The sequence below is a fragment of the Orycteropus afer genome, unplaced genomic scaffold (assembly GCF_000298275.1).
Source record: "Orycteropus afer afer isolate SDZICR_OR568_19922 unplaced genomic scaffold, OryAfe1.0 scaffold00466, whole genome shotgun sequence".
Taxonomy (NCBI): domain Eukaryota; kingdom Metazoa; phylum Chordata; class Mammalia; order Tubulidentata; family Orycteropodidae; genus Orycteropus; species Orycteropus afer.
In genome coordinates this window covers 472,628-483,242 of record NW_006922053.1, presented here as the reverse complement: position 1 = coordinate 483,242, position 10,615 = coordinate 472,628, and the positions used below count along the sequence as shown (strand labels likewise).

Sequence of the window (10,615 nt, the reverse complement as noted above, 5' to 3'; positions counted from 1 at the left end):
TGAGGAAGTGAACGCTGCGCACTCGGCCCAGCGCTCCGAGCCGAAGCCGCCCAGGCCCTGCTTCCGTTCCCCAGGTTTGGGTTCACGGTGCAGGAAGGGCTGGGAGGGAACTCCCCGAGCACCCCTTCCCCTGGAGGGTCCTTCCGAAGAACCTGCCAACGTCTGGAACCCCACATCTCATCTGTCTGGAGGATGCGGCGTGGGTGGCACTTCCCGGGCGCCCCTAAGCTCTGGGGTGCCTGGGCCATGTGACAGGGAGGGTGTTGCCTTGCGGCCCTTCACAGGCCCTCGCCCTGCTGCCCTCACTGCTTGACGTCCACCTTAGGCCCTTCTGCCAGTTCCCAAGTCTCCTGGCACCAGGTACACCACAGGTGTCCGATTCGTGTTGCCTAAGCAGCAAACACTGATGCATCCCATGGGCCACTGGCTAAATGCCTCAGTGGGGTGGCTGTCGCTCGGCAGCCCTGGAATCCTAGGGCTCACGGAGGTGGCCGGCTTTGCCCAGGTGTGACCAGCAGTGCCACCTAGACTCGGCTCACTTGGCTGCTTGAGCATAGCTCCTCCTGGTGGTGGCAGGGGGAAAGACCTGGTGCTGGCATTTTGGGTAGTTTGTGGGTTGGGCTGGAGCTCTTTCCAGTAAAGTGGGGTGTCATTCCTCTCCCAGGGGCTCTGGGCAAGCAGGTGGCTGGTGGGGTGGAAAGACACTGTGGAAAATGGCTGGGCAGCCCTGGTACACTGGCCTACAAGTGGTGGGCACCATGGGTAGCGGCTACCAGCTGTCCCAGGGACACAGGATCAACGCCACCCATGTCTCTGACAAGCATCCCACTGCCCAGGTACAAACAGGAGCCAAAAGGTGAGGCGGAGTCAGTCTTTACTGGTGAATGGGGATGGGGGAACACCCTTTGCTGCTGTTGAGGTCAAAGGGCCTGGCCTTGCAGCTCCCCACTGCTCGCCCAGACAGACCTGGTGAGAGGGGATGTGCACAGATGGCGGGACTGGAGGTTGGTACATCAGGGACCTGGGGGCTCCCCTGGGAGGGTGAGGGGACCAAGGCCCCGCCAACCCATCCCCTGCCCATGGAGACTCCAGGTCAGACCACAGACCAAGGCCTTTAATAAAGTAAGAGTGTGCACACGGGACCAGACAGCATGGGCTTTAGACAGGCGGGACTCGCAGCCTGAGGCGGGGCTTCAGGCAGGTGGGGCTCGGCACTGGCGAGGGGCCGCCACGGCTGCCCTCCACCACCCTCATGTGGACCCCCAAGCTCACCCACTTCCTGGGCTTCGCGAGAAAGGGAAAGAAAAGGAGAAACACTCCCGACGGAGTAGGACTGAGTGGAATCCTGTATGTAGAAAACCCTAGTTTAGCTTGAATACAGGGGCGTCAGGCACTCGCCCGGGGGTTTTCTTTAGAGGTAAGGAGTGGGGACTCTTGCGAACACTGAACTGAGTCTGGAGAGGCCACAGCAGGACGGGCGCGCCCTCTTCCTCGTCAGAGGCCACCTGGAGGGGAGGGTGGCTTAGAGCCCAGGCAGGCCCTGTCTCCACAGGCCACCGGCCACAGGCCACGGGGGCAGCAGCCTCAGCCAGTCCCTGGGTGGGTGGGGCCCAGCGCCACGCCCACCTGAGCTCAGTTGGCGTTCCTCTGGCGGATGTTCTTGTCCTTGTCGTTCACATGATGCCCGCTGCTCTTCCTGGGGGGTGGGGGCTGTCAGCAAGCGGGCCCCTGAAGCCCCCCAATAGACCCCCAGCAAGATCCAGTCAGTGGCCCAGGGACCCGCAGGATGGAGCACAGTGTGTGCAGTGATAGCTTCTGAACAGGGCTCAGTGCGTGGAAGACTGAGGGTCACCTGGGTCTTGGCTCCATGTTAGGCGCCGGGGGAGGAGGACAGATGGACCCTGGGACATGGCAGCCCCCCACAACCTGACTCCTGCCCTGGGTGAGGCCGGAACTCACAGTGGGGCTGAGCCCATGTCTTCATCTGTGGGGACGCAGCAGCGGTGATGGCAGACATGGAAAACAGGAGAGGACAATATGAGCAGAGCCCCGGTGCACGGCAGAGACGCCGGCCTGCCTCCCCGCCAGGAACGGGGGCTGCAGAGCACCCCTCAACGACAGGGGCACGAGGACGCACAGGGACACGGACACAGATGAAGTGGCCTGCTGCGCCGAGCCGGTCTCGCCTCCCCAGCTCCTGTGTCATCCACGGCCGGTGCAGCCACTTATCACGGGTGCCGGCTGGCAACCAGTACAGGAAGCGCCGGAGTGTGTGTGTGAGGGGCAATGTGCCCACCACACCCGGGACTCACCGTCCAGGACCTCCTCGGGCTTCCGCCGCTTCTCGTAGATGAAGATGATGGTGACCAGAACGAGGACCTCGGCCACGATGCCCAGGAAGGGCCAGAGGGCAGCCAGACGGCTCCGCACGCGCAGCGTCACAGCAGCCTGGCTGGTGCCCTCCGAGTTGGTGCCGTTGCACACGTACGTGCCGGGGTCGGCGTTCATGTCCAGGTTCTGGATGTGCAGCTCCGACCGCGTCTCTGAGGAGCTCACGAAGAACCTGCTCTGGGAGCCGTTCACGATGACCTGGAGGGACCTGGGAGTGAGGGGGGACCACGGCCCGGGGCCCGGGGAGTAGGGGGCTCCCGGGTGTCGAGGGGCCGTGCTGGGGGCGCTCAGGAGTCAGGGGCCTGGAGGGGAGGAGGGGCAGCGCGGCCCCCACCTGCTTGTCAGCACCAGCACTCCTGAGCCAGGCCCAGTCCGTGACGGGTGGAAAGGAATCGGACCTGCACTTCAGCACGACGCTCTCACCCTCATTGGCGTGCTCCGATTTCCTCACGGCTGAGACCCTTGGAGGGCCTGAGGGGTCAGGAGGGGGCCTGAGTGTCGCCCTGCGCACAGGCGACAGGCAGGCCCCAGCCGTGTGCCCCCTCACGCCCCTCAGAGAACTCACCCTTCAGCGAGACACTAGCCCTGCCGGCGTGCTCGGGAAGGAAAACGCAGGAGTACTCGCCTGCGCTGTCGTCCGAGTCCACCCTGCAGGCAGGCACTGTGAGCAGGGGCCCCCACGCCACCCGAGCCCGCCCCATCAGGGAAGGCCCCGCCCGCTCTGTCACGGGACGTCCCCTCCGTCCACTGGGACCCTGTCATGCTCCTGCGGGACCGTGCTGGGCCACTCGTCCCCATCACCACGGCACACATGCCCTGTGCTGTGAGCACAGCCTGTCTCTCAAATCTGCCAACTGGCCAAGCATGGGCAGGGACTCACTCAAACTCTGTCCTCAGGTTGGGCAGCGCGTCCTCCTTGAGCACCTTGTCCCCCCGCAGCCAGCGGTGGCCTTCAATGGCCGTGGCACTGTGGTTCAGGGCACAGGTCAGGCGCGTCTTGGGGCCCACATCATCCACAGAGATGGAAACCCCACCCCCTGTGAAGCAGCATACGAGACTGTCGGCACAGAGCTCGGGTGACCCTGAGCACGAGGGGACCGCGAGGGCTAGGAGAAGCACCTCCCCCCTCGCTCAGAGACCCTAACCAATGCGGCCCCACACGCCCTGCGCCATCGCCGTGCCTCTCAGGAGGAGTCTTGGACCCACTGCCCCACCGAAACGGGCCACAAGCCTGGTGCAGAGACGAGGGTATCAGAGGACCTACCACCTCAGAGGCCCCCAGGGAATTCACGCCCAGCACCCGCCTGCCAGGGCACCAAGGGTGCCTGTCCATCTCCTGGCCCACCCCAAGGCCCAGATGGGCAGTGGTGCTCTTCCAACCCCAGCAAGCCTCCTGCTGCTCTAGGAGGTTCTCTTCAGGAATCGAGATTGGGAACTAATTCAGAACCACAAGCTGAAGAGCACGCTGCAGGTTCTGGAGGGCTGCAGAGCCGAGCCTGAGCTGGGCGGCGGGTGTCCTCAAACTCAGGGTGTGAAGGGTCAACTCCGCTCCAGGATCACACACACTGGGACCCACCACTCCACAGGGTGCGGCGAGGGAAGGAACGGACAGGACAGAGAGCTGAGGGTACGCAGCCGAGGAAGGGATGGAGTCGACAGGCCAAGGAACACAGAGGGACTTGGAAAGAAGGGCTGCGTGGCCAGGATGGGATGAGGTCTTCACGTCACCACTCACGTTCGTGAACCAACACGCTGGCCTGGGTGCGGACCCAGCGGATGCGGGGTGCCCGGGTCAGGTGGTTGCGGTCAGGGTCGTTGCTGGCCCGGCACTCATAGGTGCCAGCGTCGTCCATGGTGAGGCCAGCAATGGACAGGGTGCTGGCCGCGTGCTGCTGGTAGGTGGCATGGATGCTGACGCGGTCCTTCCGGGCGCCATCCCAGAGCTGGGTGCAGGGTGTGTCAGGTGCAGCCCCCTCAAACCACCACTGGATCTCGGGGACAGGGCTGCCCACAGCCTCACAGTGCAGCTCCACGTGGTCCCCCAGCCCACGCTCCTGGGACAGTGGTGCCTGCACAAAGCCAGCTGCGTGGCAGGGTGGCCACCAGTATTCGCATGGGAGGGCGGGATGAGAAGAAGATGCAAAGCTGAGTGGTTTCCGAGTCAGTCTGCTGGGTGCGCTGGGTGGCCTGACGCCAGGAGTCCCAGTCGGGAACCAGGGCCAAGGGCCAGGTCTGACTTCTTAGTGCAGTGGCCACCCAGGAGCATGAGGTCAGGCAGCTCCAGGAATCAGGCCCAGAGAGTCCCCCCAGGACAGGGCAACCCCAAGGGACCATGACCCCCCCAAACCACATGACTCCCACCAGCAGGGCTGGGGGGGCCCACATGCATGCACTTGTCTCCGCCCATCTCCAGCCGCGGCCCCAGCCCAACTCGCCACCAGGTGGCACCCTGGCTCACGCCCACCCCTGCAGGAGAAACAGGAAAAACGTATCTTGACCAAACAGAAGACAAGAAAAGTACTATGGATGGGTACAACAGCTCCGTCTCGGTGGAGAAGCGGGCTGCCGTTAACCTCCGCACCCTGAGACCCAGGACAGGAAGTGTTTTTGCCCGAGATATCACAGCCGGGCTGCTTTCTAGTGCACCCCGTGGGCTCTCCCGCCCCCGCAGGTCATCATGGACTGGCCCCACCCAGGAGGGCACTGGCCGTGGACAGGCAGCCAGCTCCCCGACACGGCTGCCTGCACATCTTCCTCCTCACAGTCCCCCTGCTGTGACGGTATCACACATTCCCCAAAGGCGCTGAGGGGCAGTGTTAAACATGAACACACACGTACACACGTGTGCATGTGCACACAGCCCGTTTCCAGGCTGCAGTGGGAAGAGCCCAGCAGCCCCCCGCCAAGGCCTAGGAGATGGCCAGAGACAGGTGTGGCCACCACCCTGTGAAGGGCAGTCTCCGGTCTCCTGAGCATCTTGGAAAGAAGTCCTCCCTTGACTGTAACATCAACACGGGCACTGACGCACAGGCACAACCAGGCAGGAAGCGAAGCCCAAGGCGAACCCACGGTGTTCCTATCTTTGGTGATCTGTCCTCACAGCCCAGGGCACTTGAAAAGAGGTCAGGAGCTGCCAGCCTGGAGGCCGGCGACCTTTCCCAGACCACCCCACGTGCCCGCCCCTCTGTCAGCACAGGGATGGTGTCCACCAGGACCCACGTGTCCTCCCTGATGGGCCAGACCTGAGCCACCTGCTGCTCATCCCAGAGGCCCGGGGCTGCACTGTGGACAAGGTGCTGCTCTCAAAGGGGCACGAGGAGCCGACTCAGGAGGGCAGAGATCCTGAATGTCAAGGCCACCCCCACAAAGTGAAGGTCACACCTGTAAGTTACATTTCATGCTGTGTAAGAGTAGTCAGACATGTCAAAGCCCTTTGGGGGTAAGGATGAAGAAAAGCATCAAAGAGGGGTCCTGGCCCCTGCCTGTAGCAGAGCTAGGATTGGCCCCAAGCCCCCCCCACCCTCTGCCTTCAGAAGGCCAAGCTGACTCTGGCCATGTGACCAACAGCCACTTTCTCAGGTCAAGTCACCTTCGGCTAAAAACAGCCACCCTGTCCTGCCTCCCTCTGGGATCAGGGCCAGCCAGGGGCCTTGAGGTAAACAAGGCGTCCCAGCCTGCAGAGGAGCTGCCCCATCTGGGAGGAGCAGGCAGCAGGGCACCCCACCTTTGCTATCAGCAGTCCCTGGCCCCCACATTTCCTCAGCTCCTGGGAAGGGCAGGGCTGGGGGTTGGGAGCTGGGAGCTGGAAGCCCGGCAAAGAAAAAGGAATCCCGTCCGCCTGGCAGCTCTCGCCCCGCTCCAGCGCAGCCGGGGGAGAGCGGCAAAGCGCTCACAGAATTAGCTTGAGGTGGGACACGCGTGGAGCCCGAAACTGGACAGGGCTGTGCCCCAGCACTAGGCGCCTTCTGAAGACTTCGGTGCCAGCAGCAGCCATCTGCATCCTCCGGGCAGCCCTGGCCGGCACTCAGTCACTGCCCGCGGGATTAGAAGGAGGAGGAGCAGGCTGAGTCCTGAAAGGGATCTGCCAGGATGATGCCCCACCAATCCCCAGGGCCCACCATGGCCAGCGGGTGTGCACTTTGTCCCCTACGTGCGGGTAGTCAATCTTTAACCCAGAACCCAAGAGCAGCCCCGAATGAGGAAGGAGCATCTCCATCAGGGACAGAGAGGCTGTCCCGCATGCCCGCAACCCCAGCTGCCCACCGTGCTGCCCCCAACACGATGCCCACTTCCGCAAACCACGCTGGAAATCAAATGCCACCAAGCCTTTGCAAAAGCATCCTCAACATTTACTGCCCTGAACTGGGGGCCAAGGCTACCTCGCTGTGACCTTGGGCCATATGCCAGCTCCTGGGCCTCCGTTTCCCCACTTGTAAGAGCAGGTGTGGACCGCAGCCTGTCTCCTTCCGAAGCGGAGGTCAGACGAGGCCCCGGAGGGCGGTGCAGACCGGCCCCCCCACAGCACAGGGGCAGGCGCTGGCCCCAAGCAGGACTGCGCCCCAAATCCTGTTAAGAATGATAATCCCCCGCCCAGGGGGCTGACACGCTTCCCGGCCACTTCACGTGCCCTCGGATCCGGGTCCACCTGACGACAACAGCAGCCCGCTTCCCCGACGAGAAGGCCCCAGCTGCCCTGCTCTCACGGGGACCCACGGACCCGAGCTCGGGGGATCCGGGCCGCCCGGCTTCCTGCCTTGCCCTCACACAGGCCCCGGCCTGAGGACAGAACCGGGTCTACCTTCAGGTCACTCCCAAGTCCTACAGGCCCTTTGCAGGAAGACAATCCTCGGAAGAGCAGCCGGGCGGGCAGGCCCAGCCTTCGGCCCCTCGGCTCCGAGCCAAAGGGGTCAGAGGCTCTAGGACCCAGCCCAAGGCCCTTCTCCTGAAAAGAGGGGCGGGGGCCACCTGGAGACCCCAACCCCAAAAGCCCTCTTCCAGCAGTCAGGCCGTTCCAGGGGCCCCAGGAACTGCGGGCTTTATTCCCACCTCCGACCCGGTCGGGCCTTGAGGCCTCCCCGGATCCGCACGCCCCCGGCCCGTCCTCGGCGTCCCCGCGCCCGCAGCCTCCATTCCGGCACCCTCCGGGCGCCGCGACCCCGACCCCGTCCTCACCAGTCCCGGAAGCGCCCTCGACGCCCAGGAGCGCGGTCACCAGTACCACTAGTAGCGCGGCCGCCATGTCGCCTCGTCTGTTCTCCGAACCCGCCACAGCCAACCGTGGCCGATGCCGCCGCCCGCGGCCGCAATAAAAACCGGTAGAGGCCGGCGTGCGCGCGCACGCAGTGTAGCGTCCGAGGTGGCCGCGCGCACGCAGGGCATCTAAGCCGCCCGCCTGCGCACGCGTGCGGACGCACGTAGGCCCCCCGGTGACCCAGAAGGGTTCGCGCTACGGACGCCGGGGCGTTGGCACGAGGCACGTGACGCCAGCGAGCCTCGCCCTCCAGCCTCCGGGTCCCGGCGTTGCTAGGAAACGGGGGCGGGGCGGCGGAGGGCCGGGTTAGTTTCTCTTCCCGGCTTCTGGAAGGATTTCAATGCGCAGTTCATCCGTCCTTCCTTCACTGATTCCTTCCAAAACTACTCAGGCCGTAGGGTACCACCTCTGGGCAGGCCGGATATGACCTGGGTGAGGCTGACAGATTTGTTGCCATTCTGAGTCATAGTAACCCCCACTGGGTTTCCAAGGCTGCAATTTTAACGGAAATAGATTGCCTCATCTTTCTTCCGCGCAGGGTTAGTGGGTTCCCACCACCGACCTTTTGGTTAGCAGCCAAATATATAACTAACCACTACACCACCAGAACTCCTTAGCTGCTGGAGTCAAAACACCAAACCCATTGATTGATTTCCGACTCTATGAGTGGCTGCTGAAGTAGCAAATAAACATACAGGATAGCAGTTGAAGTTAAATTGCAGCTAGAGAATGAATAATGTTTTAGAGTAAGTATCCCGTGCAATATTTGGGCTCGTTGTTGTTGTTGTTGTTATGTGCCGTCGAGTTGGCCCCGACTCATAGCGACCCCTCCTTGGGTTTCCGAGGCAGTATCACTACGGAAGTAGGATTACCCAACCTTCCTTCCGAGGAGTGGCTGGTGGGTTTGAACCGCCAGCCTTTTGGTTAGCAGTCAAGTGCTTTAGCCACTATGCTACCAGGGCTCCTCAATATTTGGGCTTAGTTATTTTAAAACAACAACAACAACAATTTGTGAAATCCAATTTAACTTGTCAACCTGTATTTTATCTGGAAACTCTACCCTGGGGTCTGCGTATTTGCTACAAATACTTACACAAATGATGAATGCTTTGTGGGATTTTAACCTTAGAAATGAGTAGAGAAACACTCGGATTCGACATGCCTAAACCCGTTTAGTTTATGAGGAGGTAGTCACGGCCATATATGCAAGTCAGACTCCAGCACGTTCTGGAAACAGGAATGACAGTGAACAGCCCACGGTAATCCAGTGGTCAGGTGTTTGCCTTTTATGAGTGGCCTCAGGAAGAAGGCTTGGCCACGGGTGGAGGCTGGCTGTATTGAGGGTCGGAGGTTACACCTGGGAGGTTCCATGTCTGCCTGCCATCAATGAGTAAGCAGAATTTCAGGGTTTATGTGCAAATTCCCGGGTGGTGCAGTGGGTAAGGCATTTGGCTGCTGACCAGGTCAGCCGTTCAAACCCACCCCCACTGCTCCATGGGAGGAGGGTGAGGCAATCTACTTCCATAGAGATTTACAGCCTTGGACACCCAATGGGGGTCGTTGTGAGTCAGAATTGACTGATGACAGTGAGTTCGGTAGGTATGCGAATCTCTGCCACTGTGTGTCGCCCTGTGTGATGCTGGAAGCTTGGTCACCAGTATTTCAAACATGAGAAGGGTCACCCGTGGTGGACAGGTTTCAGCAGAGCTTCCAGACCAAGATGAGGCCTTCCACTCCTGAAAAACTGGCCACTGGAGACCTTATGGACAGCAGTGAAACACTGTCTGATACAGTGCTGGAAGACGAGCCCCTCAGGCTGGAAGACACGCAGAATACCACTGGGGAACAACTGCCTCCTCAAAGTGAAGTGGACCCTCAGGACACGGGGAGTAAAGCTTTCTGGGCCTTTGTTTGCTGAAGTGGCATGACTCAAAATAAGATGAAACAGCTGGACATCACACAGTAGAATGTTGCAAGACCAGCAACGGATTTTTAACAACATAAACAGTGACTATACATCTGGACCCTGCTGGGTGGATACAGAGGGATCAGATCAACTGCATCTATGGAAAGAGGCGATAGAGAAAGTCAGTATCTTCACCTAAAGAAGGCCAGCAGCTGAGTGGAACAGGCCATCAACTGCTCATGTGCAAGTTCAAGTTGAAGCAGAAGAAAATTAAACCAAGTCCATAAGAGCCAAAATATGACCTGAATGTAGAGACCATCTAAAGAATAGATTTGACACACTGAACAGCAATGACTGAAGGCCAGATGAATTGTGGGAAGATATCAAGAACATTATCCATGAAGAAAGTGAAAGGTCATTAAAAAGATAGGAAAGGAAGCAAAGACCGAAACGGAGTCAGAAGAGACTCTCACACTGGCTCTCGAAAAGAGTGCAGCTAAAGCAAATGAGGGAAATGATAAAATTGAAGAGCGGAACAGAAAATTTCAAAGGGTGGCTAAGGAAGACAAGATACAAGGTACGGTAATGAAACGTGCAAAGACCTGGGGTTTGAAAACCAAAAGGGAAGAACACGCTCGGCATTTCTCAAGCTGAAAGAACTGAGGAAAACATTTAAGCCTCGAGTTGCAATACTGAAGGATTCTTTGAGCAAAATGTTGGATGATGTAGGAAGCATCAAAAGAAGATGGAGGGAATACACAGAGTCACTGCACCAAAGAGAACTGGTCGATGTTCATCCATTGCAGGAGGCGACATAGATCGATTAAGAACCAATGGTACTGAAGGAATAAGTCGAAGCTGCACTGAGGGAACTGGCAAAAAACAAGGCTCCGGGAATTGATGGAAGACCCATTAAAATGTTTCGACAAACGGATGCAGCAGTGGTGGTTGTTGTGATGTGCCGTCACACCGACTCACAGCGACCCCTCCTTGGGTTGCCCAGGTGGTATCACTACGGAAGTAGATTGCCCAACCTTCCTTCCGAGGAGTGGCTGGTGGGTTTGAAC

The 10,615-nt window shown here is 60.0% G+C and overlaps 1 protein-coding gene across 1 annotated transcript; it reads right to left on the bottom strand.

Moving 5' to 3' along the window:
* Positions 1 to 1,632: 1,632 nt before the first annotated feature.
* BSG (basigin (Ok blood group)) lies at positions 1,633 to 7,630 on the bottom strand. The gene is made up of 8 exons (XM_007954536.1): positions 7,564 to 7,630; positions 4,127 to 4,474; positions 3,272 to 3,428; positions 2,957 to 3,039; positions 2,726 to 2,862; positions 2,313 to 2,589; positions 1,960 to 1,984; positions 1,633 to 1,696 (listed from the first exon to the last, which is right to left on the bottom strand). Exons 1-8 carry the CDS (start codon positions 7,628 to 7,630, stop codon positions 1,633 to 1,635), a joined length of 1,158 nt encoding a protein of 385 aa, XP_007952727.1.
* Positions 7,631 to 10,615: the final 2,985 nt, after the last annotated feature.